The 26,562-nt window shown below is 51.7% G+C and overlaps 1 protein-coding gene across 3 annotated transcripts; it reads right to left on the reverse strand.

Annotated features, from left to right (window-relative positions):
* Window positions 1-2,179: 2,179 nt before the first annotated feature.
* On the reverse strand, window positions 2,180-24,589 carry MCM5 (minichromosome maintenance complex component 5). Of its 3 annotated transcripts, none has more exons than XM_053585922.1 (17): window positions 24,452-24,589; window positions 24,035-24,209; window positions 21,442-21,568; window positions 21,233-21,361; window positions 19,353-19,525; window positions 17,674-17,829; window positions 15,702-15,868; window positions 13,543-13,714; window positions 12,550-12,661; window positions 10,309-10,452; window positions 9,775-9,840; window positions 9,433-9,609; window positions 8,241-8,353; window positions 6,367-6,495; window positions 5,197-5,339; window positions 3,469-3,596; window positions 2,180-2,524 (listed from the first exon to the last, which is right to left on the reverse strand). In XM_053585922.1, exons 2-17 carry the CDS (start codon window positions 24,199-24,201, stop codon window positions 2,423-2,425), a joined length of 2,205 nt encoding a protein of 734 aa, XP_053441897.1. In that variant the 5' UTR covers window positions 24,202-24,209; window positions 24,452-24,589; the 3' UTR covers window positions 2,180-2,422. The 3 variants fall into 3 exon arrangements, with proteins under 3 accessions (XP_053441897.1, XP_053441896.1, XP_053441898.1); XM_053585921.1 differs by having other exon boundaries at window positions 24,458-24,502; XM_053585923.1 differs by having other exon boundaries at window positions 24,447-24,490.
* Window positions 24,590-26,562: the final 1,973 nt, after the last annotated feature.

The following is a 26,562-nucleotide window of genomic DNA, read 5'->3' on the forward strand; positions in this document are numbered from 1 at the left end:
AGCCAGAGACACTGGGCTCTCAGTAAGATGACCACCCCAACAAGAAAACAAAAGCTGCTCCAAAAGTTCTCAGAATTATCAAAAAAGAAATGGGCTTTGAACATGAGTGAGTCAGAGGAAGACTGATTTAGCTCCTCTCATCTCTCCATTTCCCTGAACAGTGTAGAGTCACAAAGGGCTTTGAGCAGCTGAGAGTTTTTGCACAAATAAAATAGTGATTCAACAATGACCACACTGACGCACCAAGCTTTCTTGTTTTAGAAAGATAAAATAATCTTAGAGTTCTTCACGTCATTTTTACATGGTATTTATTTTAAAATACCTTACCTGCTAATAATTAGACAATGTTGTTTAACGTATTTCCAAATTCATGTTTTGCTTGAGGCTTTGCATTTCTAAATGTATTTTAAACGTCAAATATTGGCCAGGCACAGTGGCTCATGCCTGTAATCCTAGCATTTCAGGAGGCCAAGGTGGGTGGATTGCCTAAGCTCATGGGTTTAAGACCAGCCTGAGCCAGAGCGAGACCTTGTCTCTGAAAAATAGCTGGGTATTGTGGCAGGTGCCTATAGTCCCAGCTACTCGGGAGGCTGAGGCAAGAGAATCTCTTGGGCCCAAGAGTTTGAGGTTGTTGTAACCTGTGACACCATGGTACTCTGAGGGTGACAAAGTGAGACTGTCTCAAAAAAAAAAGAAAATAAATAAATAAATAAATAAATTTATTTCACTGACTTTAATTTTGTGAATCCTGGCTTTTAAAAAAGAAAACATACGGCCAAGCACAGTGGCTCATGCCTGTAATCCTAGTACTCTGGGAGGCTGAGGCGAGTGAATCACTTGAGCTCAGGAGCTCAAGACCAGCCTGAGCAAAAATTGAGACTTTGTCTCTAAAAATAGGTGGGCATTGTGGCAGGTGCCTGTAGTCCCAGCTACTTGGGAAGTTTAGGCAGGAATCACTGAGCCTTTCTGTGCCTATTTCCTGAACTATGCACAGGATGATTCTAGGGTCTGCCTCAGTGTCTAGGATCAGTGAGCACCTCTAGCGCAGTGCCCAGGCAGGGGAGGGAGACTCCTGTGGCAGTGAATCCAGGCATCTGCCTCAGTGAATCCATGGCACTCATCCCCTAAGCTGGTGGGGAACAGCCAAGGCAGGTCAACTGTAATATGCCTACCAAAGCAATTTTAATATGCCTACCAAAGCAATTTTCCACACACTGACATCACTGAACTCTCATCAGTGAGGGACTGGCTTTTTTGGCCCCATTGAACAGATGAAGAAATTTGGAGCACAAAAGTCATGAGACTTTCCCAAGAGCCTACATGGTAGTCCCAGGTCAAAAACTCAGGTCTGGTCAGGTGTGGTGGCTCAAAAAATAATTCTGGGCAGTGCCTATAGCTCAGTGAGTAGGGTGCCGGCCCCATAAACCAAGGGTGGTAAGTTCGAACCCAGCCCCGACCAAACTGCAACAAACAATAGCTAGACATTGTGGCGGGCTCCTGTAGTCCCAGCTACTCAGGAGGCTGTGGCAAGAAAATCGCCTAAGCCCAAGAGCTGGATGTTGCTGTGAGCTGTGATGCCACGGCACTCTACCAAGGGTGACACAATGAGACTCTAAAAAAAAAAGTTAATTCAATAATGCATCAAGGCCAGGGGCGGTGTTTCATGCCTGTAATCCTACTCTGGGAGGCCAAGGTAGGCGGATCGCCTAAGCTCAGGAGTTCCAGACCAAACCGAGCTAGAGCGAGACCTCATCTCTAAAAATAGCCCAATGTTGTGGCAGGTACCTATAGTCCCAGCTACTTGGGAGGCTGAGGCAGAATTGCTTGAGCCCAAGAGTCTAAGGTTGCTGTGAGCTAGGATGCCACAGCACTCTACCAGCGATGTCAAAGTGAGACTGCCTCAAAAAAATTAAAAAAATAAATTAACCAGGTGTGGTGATGGGCACCTGTAGTCCTGCCTACTCAGGAGGCTGAGGCAGGAGGATCGCTTGAACCCAGGAGGCTACAGTGAGCTGTAATCACACCATTATACTTCAGCCTGAATGACAAAGCAAGACTTTGTTTCAAAGAAAAGGAAAAGAAAAACCTAGGTCTGTCTGGCTGTAGAAACTGTTCTTCTCCCAGTGTGACGACAGAAAGGGGGGTGGGGGGGTGACAGGCCACCAAATGCACACAGACACCAAAACACACAACAGCTTTATTGTTTCAATAGACTCCAAAATTACATTTCCCAGAACAGTATCAGAGGCCACAGCCCAGAGGCAGTCAGGCTGGACACAATGGTTTCTTCCTCCAGGAGAAAGGAGGGCGCCTGGGAAGCTGCAGGATAGCAGTGGGGAGGCAGAGGTGACAGCTCTGCTTCTGATGAACGACGGCACGGGTGGGCCACGGAGAGGCGGGGCAGGGCGGAGGGAGCACAGGCTCACCGGATGCGGTAGAGGACCTTGCGCTGCATGCGGTGCTGGATCTCGCCCCGCCGCAACAGGAGCTGCAGCACCTTGTGCACAGCATGCTCTGGGTATTTCTGTGGGGCACACAGCTGCGTCAAGGAGCTTGCCTCTCCAGGGGACCCCAAACATCCCCTGTCAGAACTTTACACACAGTCTCCCTCAACAGTGAGGCCGGCTCTCCAATACATTCATTCATTCTATCCCCCAACAACCCTGTGTGCCTGGTAGTAGACCTATCTTCCATTTTATAGGGAAGAAACTGAGGCACAGAGAGGCTAGGTCACTTGCTCAATGTCACATAGCAATTAAGTGATAGAGCTGGGACTTAATCCTTCCGACTCTAGAATGGAAGCTCACGACACCCCTAACCCTCCCCAAGCCTCAGTGTGCTCACCTACCAAACAGGCATGAGACCACTCACTCCATAAAACTCTTAAGAATCAAAACGAAAAGATACAGGAAAGGGTGCAGAGACCACAAACTGGGACTCTAAAGGTGACTGGTTCGCCATGGCATCTGGAAGGCTCCAGTTGTGCCAGGGAGTCAACAGCACCCTCACCAACGAGCTGCAAGGCTAAGCTGGAAGCCTCCTGGCTCTGCTCACCCATCACACCAAAGGCCAGGCAGTGGGGAGAAGGGATACATGGGGGAAAGGTGGGGAAACGTGGGTATGGTATCCAGCCGCCTCTCCTCTCCCTTCCCTCCAGGGGACAGAAAAAATACCACTGCCCCTGACTGAAGCAGCCCCTAAGAAAGAAATAATGGGGCGGCGCCTGTGGCTCAAGGAGTAGGGCGCCAGTCCCATATGCCGGAGGTGGTGGGTTCAAACCCAGCCCCGGCCAAAAACCAAAAAAAAAAAAAAAAAAAGAAAGAAATAATGGCTGGGACAGCTATCAGACAAGGGACAACTGTCCCCCCCCTCACCTTCACCTCCCTCCAAGGGCCTGTCTGCTGACTAAAACGACACCAGTGTGGATGGATGGGAACAGCCGTAGGGACAGCGCCAAGACAGACTCACCTGCTTGGTGAAGTCCTGGACAATGCTGTGCTCAGACACCTGCGAGCCAATGGCAAAGCGGCGCTTCAGCTGCTTCTCGATGCGGCTGAGCATCTCCTGGTCCTCCTGGCTGGTGAAGCCCTCCACCCCTGTGGGCAAGACAAGGGCAGTGGCCAGGACTGAGGTGCTGGGACCCTGGTCTGCCCATAGTGGGCGTTCTTGGAGAGTTGGAGGCCTCTAACCCGTGGAAGAGCAACCTGAGCCAAGCTCACAAGAATTAGACAAGGGCACTAAGTGTGCCAGGGGCTGCAAGGACCTGACTGAGACGGGACAGGGCACACGTGTGGGGAAAATGCATTCCGCAGACACAGGCACAGAGGCGGGATCACACCTGACTCACTCACAGAGCAGTCCAGGGGCCAGGGAGATGGCCAAAGTGGTAACTAGGGGCTGGATCCCGTGGGCCCCTGTAGGCCACAGCACAAGTTTTGCTGGAGAAGTAGATTCAAAATGGAGAGCTGGAGGGGACCCAGCAGTGACCCAGGAGGCTTGTGTCCTCCCTTTACTACTGCAGAGTGGTCTCCCTGCTGACCACGCCCTGCAGAGGTCTTGGTGTGTCAGCCAAGGAGACACAGCCCTGTGGTCGGAAGCCACTGAGGGGAGGGAGTCTGTAAGGCAAACTCCTACACACCCTACAAGGCCCAACTCAAATCATCACTACCCCAAATCATCCTTGCCCTTTTCACATGAGAACCCAGAGAGCCCTCCACTAGCAAGCATCTCAAGTGATAGGAAGCACCTCCAGGTCAGGGACTGAGTCTTTGCCAAAGCAGTTGGGGAAGCAGGCCCTGCCCCAGCCCCTCTCGAACTTGTTAAGCCTGCTTCCTCCTTGGGGTAAGCGACCCTCTCCCTGAGGAGCTCTTTCTTCCCCCAGGGAGCCATATTTCCTTTCATGCAGGTCCCTGTTCCATGTCAGTACTCAGAGACCATGCCCAACACCCCAGGGGGAAACAGCACCCCTCCTTCCCCAACACTCCCAGCCCTACCTTCACCTTCCCCACAACACCTTCACCACTAGTCTCTGCCCCTCCAGAATGAGGAGGAGGGCCCAGGAGGGCAGAGCTCTGTGCTCTGTCTGCTCTCCTACTCCCAGCAGCCAGAGCAGCGCCTGGCAAAGGGCAAGCACTAATGAAGTCTTTGCCGGGGGAGGAATGGTCTATCCCAGGGGAGCTGGGCACAGCAGTGTTCATAACAGCCTGTTGGAAGGATGACCAAGCAGAGAGGACTGCGTGTAGTAGGGAAACCACAGGTCAGGCCGTGGGAAGGGAGTCTTGCGTCCCAGCCAGGCGACAGGTGACCCCAGGCCACAGAAAGGCCTCTCTGAGCATCAGCTTTCTCATCTCAGATGGGAAAGACTGAATGCCCACCTGGCTCCGGGGGGCAGCTATAAGAAACACTGAGGGAAACAACTCTGGAGGTGCTGAAAATGGTTATGAACGCAAGAAGCAAGAGCGCCCACTGCTGTTCTTCGCCAGTGATAAGGTTATGATCGTTGTTAATGACCTGGGTCAAGAGAGAAGACTGCTCAAGGATCTGGAGAGAAGCTGCTTCTCATCTTGGAGGGAAACAGGCAGAAAGAGAAATGGGGAGAAGTTAAAGCCACAAGGAAGCTCAGAGCAGCTGAGCCAGACGAGTGGGCCTGGGCCCTGCAACAGACCAACTAAGACCACATCCCCACACTCTGCTCACCTGACAGGGTGCCAGACAAGGCGGCATCCAACGTGGACACTTGGAAGAGCCTCAGAGCCTCCTCCACGTCTGCCTCTGTGGCAAAGGCCTGCAGCTTCATCTTGCTGAGGGACTCAGCGATGCGCACGATGGCCTCCAGCTGCCTGGGGAACAGGGTGCTCAGGTCAGCCTTAGCTCTCTCTTCCCTCCCTGGCCACCTGGCACCAGAGAGGTACTTGCCCGGACAGTAAAGCTATGGTGGAGAGTACCAGCTGTCCCCATCATCCATCTCCTTTTTGTCTTGGTCACAGAACCCCAATGTTTATTCCAACACATAGCAAGCCACTACATGAACCTGAGGGAGCCCAGGCGATGGCTGCTGGCGACTCTGCGTCACCGGCACACCAGTCCTGCACCACCTACCTCCACAGTCTTACATAAGAGAATTAAACTTCTAACTTCCTTAAGCTATTTATCTGCATTTGCCATTACATGCAGCCAAATCCACCTCTTTTTTTTTGTTGTTGCAGTTTGGCAGGGGCTGGGTTTGAACCGGCCACTCTCGGCATATGGGGCCAGCGCCCTACTCACTGAGCCACAGGCGCCGCCCCACCAAATCCGCCTCTAATCAGCGCTGGAGGCAGGATTCAAACCAGGTAGATAGGGTGGCGCCTATGGCTCAAGGAGTAGGGCGCCGGTCCCATATGCCAGAGGTGGCGGGTTCAAACCCAGCCCCAGCCAAAAATCACAAAAAAAAAAACAAAAACAAAAACAAAAACAGGTAAATGCCAACTCTTACCCACTTTACTGCCTCTATAAACTCACAAGAATGAGCAGAGTTCAGAGCTGAGAAAATAAAGGCCCAAAAAAGGATAGCAATTTCTGTGGTCACACAGCAGCAAGAGGCTGGACTCAGGTCTCTTAACTCTGACACCTGAGTCCTTCCTTCCCCTCAGGCAGAAAAGGAAAAGTCAGACCAAATTCACATGAAAGGATTCCAGGTTCCCCTACCCTCAGATCAACCAAGGAATACAGATAATCCGGGAAACCAGAGCTTACGCTCCAGAAGGACTTCTGCCCAGCCCTACCAGGGGCCTGGGCCAAGTGGTTAGCCATGGGCGCTGTCCGGTTACACCGTGCTTTGTAAAGCGAGGGCCATCTGCCCTGGCCCAGCCCTGCCCGCCTGCTCACCGCACGGTGATGGGGATGCTGGAGCGGCGGTCGCTGTCCCTCTCGTGCTGACGGGCCCCACTCCGCATGATAATATAGCGGTTCTTCAGCTTCTCTGCAGCCTCTGCTGACAGCCGAGGGCCACATTTCCTGCAGGACAGTAGGGAGCAGTTGGTGAGAGGCCAGAATGGAATGGGGTACCCACCCTGCCCCCGGACACTCTGCTGGCTTATGGACATGCACATTCCCACCAAACCACAGCTGCCTGTTCCCGTGGGCCAAGAACAACACCTGGACAGGATGCAGGTGAAACCTGGGCTGGCTGTGGGTGGGGACCGCAGAGATCAACACAGGGGAGAAATAGGCAGCTCTACCCCAACACATATGAGGATGATACCCACAAGAGGCAAAGCAGTGGCTGCAATTTAGGGGTCACCAACCACATCAGACTCCTGGGAGGGTGGGTGCAGGGAGGTCTCCACCCCAGACCGACTGACAACCACTAATTAGGAGCAGCGTTAGATCACCCATCCTAATGATGGAGAGACTGAGGCCCAAAGAGAGGGAGGCAGCTCCACCAGGTTACCTACGACCTTGCTATAAAGGAAGACTAGGGTCGGGAACAGTGGCTAACACCTATAGTCCTAGCACTCTGGGAGGCCAGAGTGGGTGGATCGCTTGAGCTCAGAGTTTGAGACCAGCCTGAGCAAGAGTGAGACCCCATCTCTACTAAAAATAGAAAAACTAGGCGGCGCCTGTGGCTCAAGGAGTAGGGCGCCAGTCCCATATGCCGGAGGTGGTGAGTTCAAACCCAGCTCCGGCCAAAAACCACAAAAAAAAAAAAACTAGCCAGGCATTGTGGTGGGCGCCTGTAGTCCCAGCTACTCGGGAGGCTGAGGCAAGAGGATCACTTGAGCCCAAGAGTGTGAGGTTGCTGTAAGCCATGATGCCATGGCACTCTACTGAGGGTGACCAAATGAGACTGTTTCAAAAAAACAAAAACAAAAAACTTAGTCTGAAGGAGAAAAGATGAAAAAAGAAAAGAAATAGATAAATTAGCCAGGTGTGGTGGTGCAGACTGTAGTCCCACCTACTTAGAGGCAGAGGTGGGAGGATTGTTTAAGGTTGCAGTAAGCTCTGATCTCACCACTGTACTCTCACCTGGGTGACAGAGCAAGACTCTGCCTCAAAAGCAAACAAAAAGATAATCAAGGAGGTGTATGTCAAGACCTGAGCATCGTGTATAAGAGCACAGCCTCTGAGGCAGTTACGGGGATTCACCTCCTCCATGAGATCTGAAACAAGTTACTTCAACTTCCTTTGCCTGAGCTTCATCTATAAAATGGAACAGCAGTACACCTAATTTTGTAGGGCTTGGGGGAAGGTTAAAGCTCATTCCTATATAAAATACTCAGAATGCCTGGCACAAATAAGTACTATGTGCATGATGATATCATTGAAAATCTACGAGAATATAATTAAAGTTGTAGCTGCCACTTATAGAGTTTTAACTTGGGGCAGGGCTATGCTAAGCACTTACTTACCATCTTATACAGTCCCTATAAAAACCTTAGGAAACACCAACCTAAGGCAACTGAGACTCAGAAAGGTCAATTGACTTGCCCAAGGTCACGACAGTAGAGGTAGGTAATATCCAGAACCGGTGACCACAGTATCCACACTGCACTGCCTCCCTGCATCTAAATCCCACCCCCTCAGTGTGGGGAAATTGAAGCCAAGAGCCACACCTGACCCGTGCAAGGTCAAAAAGGAGCAGAGCTAGACAGAGTAGCATGTGGGGCATCCTGTAAGGAGCACCAACACCAGGACTCCGGGCTCTCTCCCACAGAGAAGCAGGGCAACCTTACCCCCATGGGCCTGTGCCCAGGACTCACGCTCGACAGTAGGCAATGAACTTCTTCAGCTTGGCCAGGTCAATCTCGCCCTCTACGGCCTGTGTCTGTGTCAGTGCACTCACATGCAGAGTGATGACATGTTTGGCCAGCATCTAGGAGGCAGAGGACACCAGGTCAGCCCACGGGCCCTCCTGAGCATGAGTCCAAACACAGAAGTAAAGCAGGCAGAATTGCTGATGGGGCCCTGGTAACACAGAGCTGGGAAAGGCGTTCAGATGTCAGGCAGTCTCATCCTGTTTGCTCAGCACCAGCCCTGCCTTCTGAGAAGTGTGTGCACATTTTCCTTCATGCTTCTTGTTCCCCTGGCCCATCCACGTGGCTTGAATGCGGGTTTAGCCTGGATACCCACTCACTGGGGCGAGTCTGCTTCAAGGACTAGCATTTGATCTATTCAAACCAATGGTAGTCCACTGTGTGACTTTTGTTATACCTATCGGAAAAGAGGCCTCTTCTTTCCCTAAAAGCTATTAAGATTTTCCTACCACAAGGGGAGCAGCTGGCCAAAAACAAAACCTCCACCAAGGGAAGCAAAGTAGAGAGGCAGATTCAGAGCTGTCTGAGAAGTCAGTTTCATCTGGGCCTTCAGCCTGTGGACTTGTCAACTCTATAAGCCATTAAGTTCTTTTCTTTCTTTTTTTTTTTTTTTTTGGCCAGGGCTGGGTCTGAACCCGCCACCTCCAACATATGGGACCGGCACCCTACTCCTTGAGCCACAGGCGCCGCCCAACCATTAAGTTCTTTTCTTCTAGAACTGGGGTTCAATTACTCATAGCCCAATGTCACCTCCTCTATTTTGTATATAAAGGACTAAGGGGGAGGTGCCTGTGGTTCAGCAAGTAGGGTGCCAGCCCCATATACCAAGAGTGGTGGGTTCAAACCCGGCCAAACTGTAACCAAAAAAAAAAAGGACTAAGGCCCAGGGAGAGAGTGATTGAGCCCAAATCACAGAGCACATCACTCAGAGCACAGGCAGAGCCAGGCCACAGGACCCCAGGCCTCTGCTTCAGCGCTCTGCAGTCTACAACCAGCACTATCTCATACTGGGACTCACTGCAAGCAGCACCGTCTCATTCTGGCCAATCTTATTTGGGACTCCACTGGCCAAGGTCCCTTTGCCCACCAGAGCTTCTGAAGCCAGGCTCCAAGGCCACCAACCCTTGGAGGCACGCACCACATCCCTCTCCTCATTGTGCTCATCCTTGACAATGAAGATCATGTCGAAGCGGGACAAGATGGTGGGCATGAAGTCGATGTTGTCCTCTCCCTTCGTCTCATCCCAGCGGCCAAACACTGAGTTGGCGGCAGCCAGAACAGAGCACCGGGAGTTCAGGGTAGTGGTGATCCCAGCCTAAGGGGACAGAGTAGGGGGACAAGATGGCAAACAGCCCTGCAGCACGCCTCTCAGGCACTCACATGCACACGCGACTGCAGGCCTGGGCAAACTCAGTCCCAGCCAACCAGAGCAGCCTGAGGAGGGTGGGGCCAGGCCAGGCTCTCCAGGGAGGCTGCTCACCTTGGCAATGGAGATGGTCTGCTGCTCCATGGCTTCATGGATTGCCACGCGGTCATCTTCTCTCATCTAAGCAGAGAAATGTCCATCAGACCCATCCAGGCAAGGAGGGCAGGGAATAGCAGTGACAGGAAAGCTAGAGGCAGCTACCATTTCTGAATTCCAACTCCATGCCAAGAACTGGGTCACTACTTTTTTTTTTTCTTTTTTTGTGGTTTTTGGCCGGGGCTAGGTTTGAACCCGCCACCTCCGGCATATGGGACCAGCGCCCTACTCCTTGAGCCACAGGCGCCGCCCAAGAACTGGGTCACTTCTAAGCATGGTGACAATTGTGTGAGCCTGGCTCTCCTATCCCCACTCTCCAGATATAAACTCTGAGGCCTGGAAAGGTTAAGCAACTTCCCACAGTTATTCCACAGTGACAGGCCCAAGGACTGAACACAAGTCTCCCGAATCTAAGTTGGTCTTTGCTAGCTGAGCACAGATCACACATTTCAGCCCCACAGCTACAGCTACCACCCACCTTGCCAGACTCACCTTGTCAAACTCATCAATACAGACGACCCCACCATCAGCCAGGACCATGGCTCCACCCTCCATGATGAAGTTCCGGGAGGAGGGGTCCCTCATCACTGAGGCTGTCAGCCCAGCCGCACTGCTGCCTTTCCCAGACGTGTACACCTGGTAGGCAGGGGGAGGTGTCAAGGACCAAAAAAAGTTCCATGCTTTGACCCCAGTAAGTCAAGAGGACCCAGAGGATTGTGATTTGCCCCAAGTTAAACATCCCAACTGGCTACAGGACACAGAACAGAACCCAAGGTTCCAACTCAATGCTCCCCCCTCTGGAAGGGGAGGCCACCCTGGGCCTCAGTGAAACCCAATGATCTCCCCAGGAGGGCATCACATCCATGAGCCTCACCACAGTCCTGAGATATAGCCCGGAGGGGCCCAGCTCACAGATGAGCAAACAGGCTCAAAGCAGAGGAACTGGCCTCAAGGCTGAGATAGGGGGTCCCCACCTTGAGGCCCTTGTCATCTTTATATAGATCTATGTGCCACATGCTGCCAGTGAGCCCTGAAATGGGGCAAGTCCCAAAGGAGATGTCTTTAGGTACAAAATCATGAATTTCAAAGACTTAGTGCTAACAAGAATGTATAGTATCAGGGCCAGGTGAGGTGGCTCGCCCTGTAATCCTAGCATTCTGGGAGGTCGAAGTAGATGGATTGCCTGAGCTCACAAGTTTGAGACCAGCCTGCACCAGAGCGAGACCTCATCTCTAAAAACAGCCCGGCGTTGTGGCAGGCACCTGTAGTTCTAGCTACTCAGGAGGCTGAAGCAAGAGAATCGCCTTAAGCCCAAGAGTTTGAGGTTGCTGTGAGTAGTGACACCAAGGCACTCTACTGAGGGTGACAAAATAAGACTGTCTCAAAAAAAAAAAAAAAAAGAATGTGCAGTATCTCATTAATAACTATCTATATTAAAGTGCATGTTGAAATGATAATATTTTAGATACAGCGAGTTAAAAGGAATATATTATGAAAATAAATTTCACCTGTTTCTTTCTATTTCTTATGTGGTCACTAGCAAATTTAAAATGACATATGTGACTCACATTTGCATTTCATATGACATTCCTACAGGAGAGAGCTGGTGTAGAAAACCTGGCACACTTCCCATCCACCCAAAGACCACCACCTCCCTCTGGATAGCCCCACCCCACCGAACACCGAGTCCTGCTCTAATCCCTCTGGACCTACTCAACAAAGCAGCAGAGGACCCAGCTCATCAGGCAATTGGGTTCAAATCCTGCTCTAGTGCTTATGGGCAGTGGGACCTCAGGCAAGGAACTTCAACATTCTGTACCTTAGTTTCCTCATCCATAAAATGGGGGTAATAGTACCTACCACACAGAGTTGAGGTGAGGATTAAAGAAGTAACTATAGTAAACCCTCTGTACATTGGCCACCCAAAGGACTGATGAACTGGAAACATACGGAGGTGGTCAACATAAGGAACTAGGTCTACTGTACCAATACCTACATGTGGTGCATGTCCAGTCAATGAAAATTAGGTCAGGTTGAGGAGGTGGTCAACTACAGAGGCCCTATGTACATGCAAAGCACTTCAAGCAGTGCCTGGTCCCTCATTTATCTGTTAATGTCATCAATGTCCTTACTTAACAAATGAATAGACAGGGCCTAGCTTGGTGGCTCACGCCTGTAATCCTAGCACTCTGGGAGGCTGAGGCCTGTGGACTGCCCTGAGCTCACAGGTTTGAGACAGCCAGAGCAAGAATGAGACCCTGCCTCCAAAATTAGCTGGGCATTGTGGTGGGCGCCGGTAGTCCCAGCTACTCGGGAGGCTGAGGCAAAAGAATCGCTTGAGCCCAAGAATTTGAGGTTGCTGTGAGCTATGACATCATAGCAATCAGTTGAGGGTGACAAAGTGAAACTCTGTCTCAAAAACAAACAAACAAACAAAAAAACAAATGGACAGACTGACACTCAGGGAGAATAAGTGACTTGCTTAAAGTCTACATTCAATTGCAGGCCAGAGAGAAACCCAAACCTCATCCTAATTCTCAGTCCAGTGCTCCTTCCCACACCCCAAACTTATACACGCCTGCTTGTTCCCCTCATCCCCTCACCTCCGCCACCCCAACCACAGCCAAGAATGAAGAAGATTCTGGGTGAGCCAGCCTACCATGGTTATCTTGGGAGCCCAGCAGCCCTGCCCTGCAGCCTCCAAGGAGGAGAGGCTGCCCCAGAACCACTCACCCCAATGGGAGAACACTTTTCCACAAACTTTAGAAGCTGGGACTTGGCCGTCCCAGGGTCCCCCAGCATCAGCAGGTTGATGTCCCCTCGACGAGTAAGCCCATCAGGGAGCCTGGGGAAGGACAGGTTAGTGGATGAGGATTGGGACTCAGGCTGGCCCGAAAATGAGGCTGACAATCATGCCCCCAATCTACCATGAGCCTCTGAGCAGGCGGAAGGTAGCTCCACGTCCTCACCCAGCTCTGCAGCTCCCTACCTGTGGAAGGCCTCCCTTAACAGAAGACAGAGCTTGCTCCCAGAAAATGGCACTTCTGGCTATGCTCGGACCCACCCAATAAGATCTGACAGACATTCCTCCCAGCTGGGAAGGGAGGGAAACTGCCTGTGGGCTCTGCATAGGGCAGCAAGACAGGTACCACGAGGGTTCAAATCCTTCTCTTTTAGCTTTCTGTGCCTCAATTTCCTCATCTATAAAATGGGCACAATAGCTGCTTTCTCACAGGGCTACTGTGAGGACTGAATGGGCTTCAGACACATAAAGACTCAGAACTGCCTGACAAAAAGAAAAAAAAAAAAGAATAATGCCTGGCATACAGTAAAAGCATAGTAAATGGGAGCTGTCAGTAATATTATCACTCTTATCCAATTATTTAATAGTTTCCAAAGGACACACAATATCCTTTGAGTGTATCAGGATTTTCAGCCATTTCGTTCACGTGGAAACTTAGATTCAGAGAGGTGGTGTCTCTCACCCAAGGTCACACAGTAAGTAAGTAGCAGAGCACAGATTTTTAATCCCTGGTGCCCAGACAATTCCAAATGCACCTGCCAGGTCCCCAGCAAGACAGGTGCACAGATCAGCCACCAGATAGCCAGGAAGCTGGCAAAGTTGCCTGGGGATGGGAGGCAGGCTCAGTCCTGATCATCTGGCAGCTGTCCTACAATGGGCCCCATCACTATCCCCTCCCCTGACCCAAGGGAACCAGATCGCACCTCTTTCGGGAGCCCCCAAAGAGCAAGCAGGCGATGGCCTTCTTCATGTCCATGCCCCCAAAGATGGAGGGGGCAATGCTCTTGGAGATGACCTCGTAGACATTGGGGAGGGAGGCTAGGCGACGGAACTCCTCCTCCTCCTGTGGGCTCACAGTCCCAGCAAAGCTGCGGCCTGAATGGGGAGGACAGGGCGGTCTGTGGGTTCATCACGTGAAGGGGCGGCTCCTACAGACTACTGCCTGGCCTGGCCCGGCCCCACCCAGCTCAGAGACCTCTGGAGACAGCAGTGTGAGTAAAGACAGAGACCCCGGCTCTACCCTGCAGCCCTCAGCCCTCAAGGGTGGACTTGGTGGGCAGCGCCTGTGGCTCAGTGAGTAGGGTGCCAGCCCCATATACCGAGGGTGGTGGGTTCAAACCCAGCCCCAGCCAAACTGCAGCAAAAAAATAGCCAGGCGTTGTGGCAGGTGCCTGTAGTCCCAGCTACTCGGGAGGCTGAGGCAAGAGAATTGCCTAAACCCAGGAGTTGGAGGCTGCTGTGAGCTGTGACGCCACGGCACTCTACCGAGGGTGATAAAGTGAGACTCTGTCTCTAAAAAAAAAAAAGAAAAAGTGGACTTGGTGTGTTCCAGGGTCCAGTGAGTAAGAGGGAGGGAATGTCTGAGGAATTAGAGGGCCAGATCATGTCACAGGCCCTTGGGGACCACTGGAAAGTCTCCTCTTTCGTTGAGAGGGGTGGAGAGCCACCATAGCCGAAAAGTGACATGGTGTCTTTGGTCATGACAGCACAGAGAGAAGATAGGGGCATGGTACTGACAGGAAAACTAGTGAGGAGGACCAACATCAACGCAGGGGGAGACAGTGGGCTCAGACCTGGATGGGGTGACGAGAAGTGGCCAGGCCCTGGACACCGGTGGAGCTAGCCAAGCCTGGTGACTGATTAGATGTGGAAGATGAGAGAAAGAGGCACCAAAAATGGCTTGGGGTTTTACTGCAAGGGTGGGCATAGACTCAGAGAGCAGCTGGTTTGAGAGGGTGGGGAACGAAAGGAGCTCGACTTTGGCCACATTAAGTCTCAGATACTATTCAGTCTAAGCACACACGTTGACAGTTGAATATATTATGTAAGTCTGGAATCTGAGTAGAAGGCCAGCTAGAGATGGAAATGTGCAAACTTGCCGGACCTGGTGGCTCATGCCTGTAATCCTAGCACCCTGGGAAGCCAAGGCGAGTGAATTGCCTGAAATCACAGGTTCAAGACCAGCCTGAGCCACAGTGAGATCTCGTCTCTAAAACTAGCCAGGTGTTGTCGCAGGCGCCTAAAGTCTCAGCTACTTGGAAGGCTGAGGCAAGAGAATCACACAAGCCCAAGAGTTTGAGATTGCTGTGAGCTGTGACACCACAGCGCTCTACCAAAGGCCACAGCTTGAGACTGTGTCTCAAAAAAAAAAAAAAAACAGACAGACAGAAATCCTCCTGCCTAAGCCTCCTGAGTAGCTGAGACTACAGGTGCCCATCACCATATTCGGCTAATTTTTTCTACTTCTTTGGAAGAGACACCAATCTTATTCTTTTTTTTTTTTTGAGAGTTTCACTTTGTCGCCCTCGGTAGAGTGCCATGGCCTCATAGCTCACAGCAACCTCAAACTCTCGGGGCTCAAGTGATTCTCTTGCCTCAGTCTCCCAAGTAGCTGGAACTACAGGTGCCCGCCACAACACCCAGCTATTTTTTGTTGCAGTTGTCATCATTATTTAGCTGGCCCAGGCCAGTTGAACCCATCACCCTCAGTGTATGTGGCTGGCGCCATAACCACTGTGCTACGGGCACCAAGCCTACATTTCTATCTTTTGTCACAGCAATGTGGGGACATGGCATTCAGTAATTCCTCATTAACTTGACCTGAATCCTTCTGACTTGATCCTGCCTGTAGGCAAATGGCCTCTGGCTAAGGCCCACACCTAAGACTGACAGGTAGAAGTTGTTAGGCAACAAATTTTTGCTGAAAATAAAAACAGTCTAATGAACACTCCAATGGCATGAGCAATGCAAACCCAGGATGTCCTTTCTGAGCTTCCTCATGAAGTAATGAGCTTCCCATTAGCAGAGGTGTGCAAGCACAGCCTTTTGGTAAGGATAAGCCAGGACCGAAAAGCCAACTCACCAGAGCCATCTGTGTCCACCTGGATGCCCAAGACACGGACATAGGAGCTCCGGATGCCCACACCCACCCTGTCTCGGCCCCTGTTGGAGGTCAGGCCGAACTTCTTGATGGAGTAGATGCCCATGATGGTGACCCTGTTTCCAGGGACAACCTTGTCACACAGGTACCTGAGGGCAGGGAGGAAGGAGAAAGGAAGGTTAGGCTTGAATCAGGATTACAAGTTCCTATTCCCATCCACCCCATGGCACTGCTCCAATCATTTTCCCAGCTCAGAGGTCCATAGGCACCGCTGAGCACATAAAGAACCAGTCCCTCTCCCCGAGCATTAGCCACCCCATGCCTGGATGGCTCAAGTGCTCAAAGGATGGTGGCAAACTAACAGGAAGGCAGGTGGTGGCCTGTCACTCTCGATGAACTCAAAAGAGCCCATCTGTTAAGGGGGCTGAGGGGAAGGCTCGGTGCCAGCATGTGGCACCCTTTAGCCACATCAGGAAGGACTTCCTCCTCCTGCTCTCCAGCCTCCCTGCAGGGCCACTGCCCATTTTTGACTCTCCCTCCCTCCATGAGCTCGCCCAAGTCATTTTGCCTCTAGATTTTCATTTCTTCTTTTAAAATAAGCTGTGGAAACAGAGATGTCTCTAAGTTCTTCAGCCAATGAGGTATGGAGGGGACACTTAGGACCTCCAAGTCACTACACCTCTCTGAGCCTTGGAGGGAGAATAAAGCGACTGTTGCAGAACCAAGTGAGGTAGCAGACCCAGAAGTGCTTTATACACCATCAAGAGTCACTTCTCCAGAAAGGACCATCAGTGTCACTGTCAATATTCTGTGAGCCTCCAGCTCTTTTCTTCCTTTAGCCACCTCTTAAGCTTTCAGGATCACACACAGCTTGGGAAATAACAGACGCTGAATGTTGCTAAACAGACATGCATTTTTTTTTTTTAAAGACAGAGTCTCACTTTGTTGTCCTCGGTCGGGTGCCATGGCATCACAGCTCATAGCAACCTCCAGCTCTTGGGCTTAGGTGATTCTCTTGCCTCAGCCTCCTGAGTATCTGGACTACAGGCACCAGCCACAATGCCTGGCTATTTTCTTTTTGTTGCACTTTGGCTGGGGCCAGCTTTGAACCTGCCAGCCTCAGTATATGGGGCCAGCGTCCTACTCACTGAGCCACAGGCGCTGCCCCAGACATGCACTTTTAAGCAGTCCTATGAGAGATTAAGGACTGTCCATCTCCCCATTTTACTAAGATATAAACTGAGGCTCAGCAGGCTCGTGTAACTGATCCAAGAGAGCAAGTTCTGACCCCTACATTTTCTATAGCCCCCGATGAAGCTATGAGATCTACAGGTCTACATCTCAGAAAAACTCACACACAGGACATCTGCACAATCTCAGGGTGTGCAACAAGCCCAGGTTAAGAACCCTTCTCAAAGATCTCCAAGACTGCCACTCAGGTTACTATAAGGGGCCCAGAACTCTCTCCCCCTTTTCAATCGCTCAGCAGAACCTTAACAGCAAGCCTGGGCTGGGGCTGGGGCTGAGGCTGGGGGGTGGGAATGTCAGGCTGGGAAGAGGCTGGCGCACCTGCTGGTGCTTATCTGGCTGCACTGCCCTGGGCCTCTCAGTCCACGAGGGCTGGAGAGATGCTCCTAGGAAAACACAGGCTTTGACTAGATATAGATATCGACTAGAAGCCTGGCTCCCTCACTCCCAAAGTCATTTAACCCCTGCAAGGTGCATTTCCTTATCTACAAAAAGGGAGCTGATGTGCCCCTGCAGAGTATGGGAAGAGAAGAGGTGAGACGAAACTATGGAAGCACTAGGCACAGGGTAAGTTCTCTGCAACCAGCTCTCTTACCTTCTCCGTCCCACCCTCCATGGTCCAGGTGATGCAGCCCAGCACCTGGGTTAGGACACAGCCAGGACACCTGCCCTTCCAGATGCCCACCTCCCGGCCCCACCACCTCACCTGTCGCAGTACAGCTGCATGTGTCTGGGCATCTCACCATGGGGCACTGCATCAGGCAGCTCCTGCAGCTTCAGGGTTTGGAAGTCCACACACTTGCACTTGTCTGGCATGATAAAATACGGGTCCAGTGGGCACTTGGGGCGCCCAGCCTGATCCCTGTACAGGGGGGAGGGAAAGAGTCACCCAAACCACCCTCACAACCCAAAGGCTAGGGGCTCATTTACCCCAACAGTCAGCAACCAGATAAACTGCAGAAATTTATAGGGTCTCCAAGATCAGGTGGGAAAAGACCCTAGAAGGAGGGCAGCTCTGCAGTGGACTGAGCACTGGAGTGGGAGTCAGGAGATGCGCGTGGGGTCCAGCTCCTGCATTAACTTGCTGAGAGGTGGCAGACAGTCACACTCATGGTCCTACTGCAGGGTCTCAACGTCCCCATGGGTGATGAGAGGCTAGATCAACTACCATATTGAGCCCTTGCTCAAACCCTAGATCTTTTCCTATGAGATTCTATGCACCCCTAGACCATTCTGAGGGTCTCAGCCACTAGCCATTCAACAAATATCACAGCAATATCTACAAGCAAATAGCACAGCAAAGCACTCCATGTGCCAGCCACTGCTGCAGGAGAAAGGAAAAAAAATACAAGCAACCACATACTACATACTACAGCAATGGTACGTGAAAAACAGTGAAAGTAGACAGGTAAGAGAGACCAGGTACGTGTGTGCCAAATGTAAGACGCAGGGTCTGGGGAGGTGCCCTGGTGAGCATGGCTGGCGGGGACCTGAAGGACAAGTGAGGACGCAGACTGAGGCAGCCTGAGAGAAGATGCTCCAGGCAAGGTCATAGGCCCTGAGAATGGGATTGTGCTCAGTGTACTCCAGCAGCAGGAAGCAAGCAGTGTGCTGGGGAGGGGATAGAAGAGGAGGGTAGGCTAGAGGGAGCCAGGAGTAGACCATGCAGGGATATGCAGGACTTAACTGCTGACTAGGTGAGAGAGAAATGACTGAATCACTTGCAATGTCAAGAGTCACCTGGCTGCTGGGTGGAGAGCCGACTGAGGGGGACAAAGGTGGATGCAGAGGATTGGGGAGGTGCCACACCACGCCTGTGAGAGATGACAACAGTAAGGAACAAGGGAGATGCCCACGGGAGGAGGCATTGACAAGGGGGCCAGGAAAGAACAGCCACCAAGAGAGAAGAGTTCCTTTGGATCAGGTCTGCAAACCTTTTCCATAGAGCCAGACAGTAAGCATTCTAGGTTCTGTGAGCAAGGCCAAATGCAGTTACAGGCAACACGTAAGTGAGTGAGCAGTGCTGTGTTCCTGGGCGCTACAGCTGACGGGCAGGATTTGGCCCAGGCAGCCACAATTTGCTTTCAAAGATTCCAGTTTCATTCCCTGAACTACTTTTCCCTCCCAATGATAGGCTCCCCACATAGGCTGTCTAGGCATCCTGGTGGGGACAGAATCCATCAATGCAGAAACACCATCCCCCATTTACAGTATCCAGGAGCCCCAGGAAATCAGATCCCGGTCAAACCCGAGGGCACACCCCTACCCCAACCCACCCCAGTGGGTCTCTGAAAAGCAGCTGTAGATGGTGCCTGCTGCTCTTCTCTCATCCTTCCTGACCCCCACTCAGGTCACCTCCCCGGTCCCTCTTAGCCACACACTCACGTGTTGCACTTCCTGGGCAGGGCGTAGCCCTCCAGGCCCGGGCGCATGGCAATGTTGGCGAGGGTGTTACGGCAGCTGCGGCACTGGATGGAGATGCGGGTGGCCTTGGCTCGGACTGCAGAGGCCGCAATGATGATACCAGGGATCTTCACCAGGTGTGACATCATGTCCGACTGTAACAGGGCCATTGGGAGACTTGTGGGTTAAAGGGAGCCAGAGTATATCTGTATATTGCGTTTTCCAATGAACCCTAGGAGAGGAAATCTGTCCCTCCCTGCCTCGATGAACAGCTGCCTTCACAAAACAAGTCCAAGGCCACTTCCACAGACAGGAAAATCTGGTGAAGCTGTTTGGTTTCACACGTGTTCACAGAGCCCCTCATGACACCAATACACTGCACAGTCTGGAGTGCCCACAGCCCTATTTCTGAAACAGACCTGCCATCATGCTATGCTAACTGCGGACAGTGTCACAGGGACCACAACAGAGATGCAGAGGTTCTAGCAAAGAACAGAGCACAGCCTTCGGGTGCAGTGCGCGATGGAGAAGGTGGCATTAGGTGCATGGGCCAGATTTGGGCATCACCATAGAATTTACCAAGTTAACCACATGTCTTAGTTCATTGGATTCTAATAACCCTGAGAGACAGAGCAATCGACATCGTCACCCTCACTTCCTCCTCACTAATCTCCTGGCTTCCCCTCCTGCCTGTTTTAATAAATCTTCTTCCACACGGCAGCCAAACAGATCAGAAAAACCTTTTAAAAATGGAATCAGACCATTCTCCTACTCACACCTCCACTGGCTTCCACTTGTGCTTCAAACAAAACCCAAGCTCCTTCTGCAGCTAGAAAGGCCTCATGGTGATCTGACCTCTGCACCTCCTTCCTCCTTGCTGACCCTTGCGCTCACTGAGCCCTGACCACACCAGCTGCTTTCCACTCCCCACTGTAGGGCCTTTGCACCAGTTGCTCCTTGAGCCTAGAAATCTCCCTTGGCTGAGCTGCCACGTGGCTACGAACCACTCAGATCTGGCTCCAAATCTCTTCCTCAAGGCCTTCTCAGATCACCATCAACCTCCGTGGCCACATCATGTTGCCCCATTTTCTTCATGCCTCTGATCCCAGTACCTGAAATCATCTAAATGTTCCTTGTCTGTTTCTCCCACTATAAGCTCCAAGAGAGCAAAGTTATGCCTGTTTTATTCACCATTGTGAGTCACCAGGTACACAGCAGCCACTCAGTACTCGTTGAACAAAACAAGTAACTGAACAGATGATAGACACTCTGCCAACTTCTGCCTCCTGGTTCCTTTTAGCCACGGTGATGGTCATTCAACGTGGCCTTGATGCATCACACCCTCCTCACCTCTCAGACTTTGTGCTCGCTATACCCTAAGCCAGCCCACCCCCTGGAATGCTCTCTCCTGTTGTGTGCTGCCCGACCTCCACTCAGCTGTCACCTCTTCTAAGAAGCCTTCTCCATCTTGTCTAGAGGGGCCCCCAGACTTTCCAATCACCCTCTTGATTGCTGTCATTCCATTTATGACCACCTAAAATAATCATGGGTGATGTCTATATTGGTTTACTCAATCTCCTTGCTAATATAAACTCTACAAGGCCAGGAACTCATCGTGTAGTTGCCGTTGTTTCTCCAGGACACAACTCAAGGGCTTGCCCATGGAGGAGCTCAATAAACATCTATCCAGTGAGTTAACTCTGCAGAGCAGGAAAAAGGCTCAGAGAGGTCAAGAGCCTTACTCAGGGTTAGAGAGCTGGCCTCTAACCCTTCCTACATCCAAAGCCCTCTGCACCATATACCCAGCTGGCCTCTCTGGATCCTCAGAGGCCACCCTTCAATTGGCCTGTCCGTGGACTCACCTTCAGGCTACGAATGCTGGAAGGGCTGGCATCAGACTTGAGCATGACCTGGATATCCTGGAGCACCTCCTCACCAGCAGGCCGGGGCTGGGTCACCTCATCGGCCACCTCCTTGGCAGCTTCCTCTAGCTAGAGAGAAGGAAGGGTACAGGCTATTAGTGACTGGGTCACAACAGCCCCAGGGGACTCAAGGATTGGGTCCCACTCACCAGCTGCAGGTGTTCAGCTGGCTGCTTGTACAAGTAGTCAGCCAGGTCTTCATCAAAGCTGGCTAGATCCTCCATCTCCACCTCAATCCAGTACTCCCCCAGGTTGTAATGCCGCTTGAGTTCATCCCTGGAGTGGGCAGGTGGGGGAGGAGATGGGTGCAAAGAAGAGTAAATTAACACTGGCTGGGGTGCACTTACACCTCTAAACCTGGCCATACCACAGCCACCATGGCTTCATCATTCCTCTTCTCAAACACACATCTCATTCTAGGTCCTTCCGTCATTTAACCCTGCAGAGGCTACACATTACCAAGAAAGACATCCTCCAAAGATGGCTCCAGGGAAGCAATCCGCTTGAAGGGTGTTTCAATACTAAGGTCCGTGTACACAAAATAGCAAACCAGGACTCTTCAGAGCCTTAATTCACTCTTGGAGTCTAACAAGATACAAATCTCAAACCTGGAAGCTCCAAGGTAGCAGAGACTACATCTGTCCTGTCTTATCCACCTCCCATCAGATCCTTTGCACAGAGCATCCCATGGAATGACCATCTCAAGAACCATTTGGGGACCACGGACCAGTGCCACTGCTCCTAGCTGCACAGTGTCACAGGCCCTGTCCCCTGCTACCTTACATCCAGGAACCAATAAAATGGCCAGTCTAGCCACGGAAGGCCCTTGCTATCAGAGGACACTCCACACTTCCAATTGCTCCCCTCCCTCAGAATGTTTTCCACACCTGAAACTCTTCTCTCAGCCCAAGGGTCACCTCAGACTTCAGCCCTTTGGAAACCTTCCCTAACTCCTTTATATTCACTGACTGAGGCAATTATCAGCGTAGAATTTATTGTTGGTCTCCACAACTCATGCCTGTGACTTACACGCTTCCTAAAAAAGTGTCTTTTCACCTTTGTATCAAATGTTTGGCACAAAGGTGGCAGCTGTTGCATGAATAAATGGGAGGCAGGAAAAACTCTACCCATTTTACTGATAAAGAAACTGAGGCCCAGGCCAAGCACGGTGGCTCACGCCTGTAATCCTAGCACTCTGGGAGGCCTAGGCGGGTGGATTGCTTGAGCTCATGGGTTCGAGACCAGCCTGAGCAAAAAGCAAGACTCCACCTCTAAAAAAATTAAAAAAACTGAGGCAAAAGGATCAATTGAGTTCAAGAGTTAGAGGCTGCTCTGAGCTATGACGCCACAGCACTCTACCCAGAGTGACAACTTGAGACTCCGTCTCAAATTAAAAAAAAGAAAAAGAAAGAAAGAAACTGAGGCCAAAAGAGACAATGCTTAGAAGTCACTCCAGCTAATAAAGTGGTCAGGCCCACTCCTCAGCCTAGCAACTCATGTTATCTACATTTCTTATTAAGAAGTAGAGGCCTCACTATGTTGCCTATGCTGGTCTCAAACTCTTGGCCTCAAGAGATGCTCCTACCTTGGCCTTCCAAAGTGCTGGGATTAGTTCTCTGCATTTTAAGGTCTCAAGGATGAAGGCTGGACCTAAAGAATTTGACACAATGTCACAAGAGCCCTATCCAGCTTAAGTGCTATGGCCTAGCGACCAGAACAGTGCCTGGGACCCTCAATCAATGAGGGTGCACAATGGAAATGAATAAATAAATGAGTTTAGTAAATCATAACTACCACTTTCACCTTTACACTGATAGGGACCTGGAGTTCACAAGGTAACAGACATTACCAGGGAGGACATTAAGAAGCAGATGAAGGACTCAGCGCCTATAGCTCAAATGGCTAAGGCGCCAGCCACATACACCAGAGCTGGCGGGTTCGAATCCAGCCCAGGCCTGCCAAACAACAATGACAACTACAGTCACCAGGCGTTGTGGCAGGCACCTGTGGTCCCGGCTACTTGGGAGGCTGAGGGAAGAGAATCACTTAAGCCCAAGAGTTGGAGGTTGCTGTGAGCTGTGATACCATAGCAGCACTTTACTCAGGGTGACAGCTTGAGGCTCTGTCTCAAAAAAAAAAAAAAAGGCAGATTAAGGCGGCACCCATAGTTCAGTGGATAGGGCACTGGCCACACACACCCAGGCTGGCGGTTCAAACCTGGCCCCAGCCAGCTGAACAATGACAATTGCAACAACAACAATAAAAAGCCAAGCTTTGTGGTGGGCACCTGTAGTCTCAGCTACTTGGGAGGCTGAGGCAAGAGAATCGCTTAGGCCCAAGAGTTTGAGGTTGCTGTGAACTGTGATGCCACAGCACTCTACTGAGGGTGACATAGTAAGACTCCATCTCAAAAAGAAAGAAAAAAAGAAGCAGATGAACAGGGACATGGCCCAGAGGGCACTAGCTGGATTGCTGGTGGCCCAGTCAACAGATGACTTCCTCAAAAGCTAATCTCAGGTACAAAATAATACAAAATTTTACACCATTGAGGTGAGGGGGCCGGCGTGAGTCCTGTGACTCTGGACAGGCGCCTTGCCCAGTCTGGGCCCATCTGGGCAGGCTGTCTACAGCTTCCAAAGACCCTGGGTGGACCCCTGGTGGACGCCAAAATCAATCTTTGTCCCCGACCCCAGCGCCACAAGCAGTAGCAGGTTCGCAAGTGCCTCTCTCCCCGGGCCGCACCTGTACTTGAAGGTAAAGCCCGTGCGGTTGGTGCCCACCCGGTACTGCCGCAGGAACTCCTTGAAGCGCTTCTGCAGCTGCGATTTGCGGGCCTGCCCCTCATCGGCCCCGGCGTCGCCCCCGAAGCTGTCGCTGTAGAAAATGCCAGGGTCGTCAAAGCCCGACATGACCGCACCTGGCATGGGAACAAAGAGCTGGAGCAGGCTGAGGGCGGCGCCCGGACCCTCCCCTCCGACTCCAGGATTCTCGGCCCCAAAGGAGGGGCGCGGGGTGACCCCGGATGCCCTCCTGCACCCTAACTGCAGTTCCCCACCAGAAGGCCTGACGCACGCCTCCTGCGCCCCGAAACGCGGACACCCTCCGAGACCCCCGTGAGGCCTCTCCTTGGCTCCCACTTCACAATCCCACTGACCTCACCTCTACCTTTACGAACTCCAGGGATGACAGGAAGCCCACGCTCCGCCGCCAACTTTCGCGGGAAAAGCTAGAGGCGGGGTTCGGACGCCACGGCCGCTGCGCCACCATTGGTTGACCGGGGCCCCGCGGCCAGTGATTGGACCGCTCTGAGGTTGCAAGCCCCGCCTCCTAGGCCGGCTGTGCAAGTGGATTGGCTACGAGGCGCAGGGACGCCAGGCCTCGCCTCCTTCCGGGCTCCATTTTGTGTGCGAACAGTTTGGCGCGAAAATTCTGACCTGGAAGGAAGCAGCCGAGGTCCGCTGGGTGGGCGGGAAGATGGCGGAGGGGCGGGCGGGCGAATGAGGGTGGTGTCTTTTGGGATTTAAGCTTTTAAAAAGTTTCACGGTAAAAAAAGAAGTCTCACGGTAAATTGACCCCTTTCAAAGCCACTTGGGGAGAGCCAACTAGGAGTTCACAAATAATAGGGTCCAAGTGCCCCGTTTTGCAACGGGAGGCCGGGCCCTGACCAGTAGCGGTAGCGGGCCAGCCCTCCGACCAGACGGCTGCGGGGCTGCCGTCTAGGTGGTGGCGAGACCGGTTCACCCGCGACCTCTGTGAGAGCCATGTCGTGAGAATAAGCTGGAGTCCGGCTAAGTCCCGGACAACACAGCTGGTCTGGTCTATCTAGGTCCTACGTGACCTTCACCTCTTGTCTCCCATTCTAATTGTTATATAAATTCAGCTTTAAGCTGAAGGTGGAGGCCGGGGGTGGTGGCTCACGCCTGTAATCCTAGCACTCTCGGGAGTTCCAGACCAGCCTGAGTAAGAGCAAGACCCGTCTCTCCTAAACAGAAAAACTGGCTCAGCGCCCGTAGCTCAGTGGTTGGGGCGCTGGCCACATGCACTGAGGCTGCTGGGTCCAAGGACCTGCCAAACAACAATGACAACTACAACCAAAGAATAGCTGCGGGTTATGGCTGGCGCCTGTAATCCCAGCTACTTGGGAGGCTGAGGCAGGAGAATCTATTAAGCCGAAGAGTTGGAGGTTGCTGTGAGCTGTGACGGCAAAGCACTCTACTGACGTAAGGGTGACAGAGTGAGACTGTCTCCAACAAAAACAATAAAAAAAAAGGGTTAGTATGGCTCTTTTAACTTTTATGTATAAAACTGTACTTTTGGAAATGGAAGAAAAGAACCATCTTGGAGAGGCTACTCTCACTGTTCTCCAGAATCCCAGCCTTCTGACAAAGTGGGTGGACCTATCCCCATCTCCACATATTGGCTGACAGTGACAGGTGGCTGGACTCTCTTGGCCATCTGGTAACACCTCACCTCCAGTCTCCTTAACCTTACTCTGGGACCAAAATTGTCGCAAACTTAAGACACAAAGGCTGTTTCTTCACATTTCTTTCACCTGAATGTTATTTGTTTTTTGTTTGTTTGTTTTTTTGTAGAGACATAGAGTCTCACTGTACCACCCTCGGGTAGAGTGCCGTGGCATCACACGGCTCACAGCAACCTCTAACTCTTGGGCTTACGTGATTCTCTGGCCTCAGCCTCCCCAGCAGCTGGGACTACAGGCACCTGCCACAACGCCTGGCAATTTTTTTTTTTTTTATTTTTTTTTTTTTGGTTTTTGGCCGGGGCTAGGTTTGAACACGCCACCTCTGGCATATGGGACCGGCACCCTACTCCTTGAGCCACAGGCGCCGCCCCAATGCCCGGTTATTTTTTTGTTGCAGTTTGGCCGGGGCTGGGTTTGAACCCGCCACCCTCGGCATATGGGGCCGGCGCCCTACTCACTGAGTGTTATTTGTTTTTTAATGGTAGGTTTTTAAAATGTGTGAAAGTTCATGATCAGATTTCTAACCTAGGTTGAAAGACTGGAAGATTTGGCAAAATTGGGCTGAGCCGATATCCTGGAGCAGCAACGTGGGCTGCTGGGTCTCCTTTCCCCTCCTCCCAGTCCTACCCACAACATGAACAACTGGAAAGAGCCTTCTGTTCTCTTTGCCATATTCACACAAACATGTATTTACAGGGAGTGTTTAAATTAGGGGGATTTTTAGGCTGAGCATGGTGGTTCATGCCTGTAATCCCAGCACTTTGGGAGGAAAAGATGGGAAGCCAGC

This window comes from Nycticebus coucang, chromosome 3, assembly GCF_027406575.1.
Source record: "Nycticebus coucang isolate mNycCou1 chromosome 3, mNycCou1.pri, whole genome shotgun sequence".
Classification (NCBI taxonomy): Eukaryota; Metazoa; Chordata; class Mammalia; order Primates; family Lorisidae; genus Nycticebus; species Nycticebus coucang.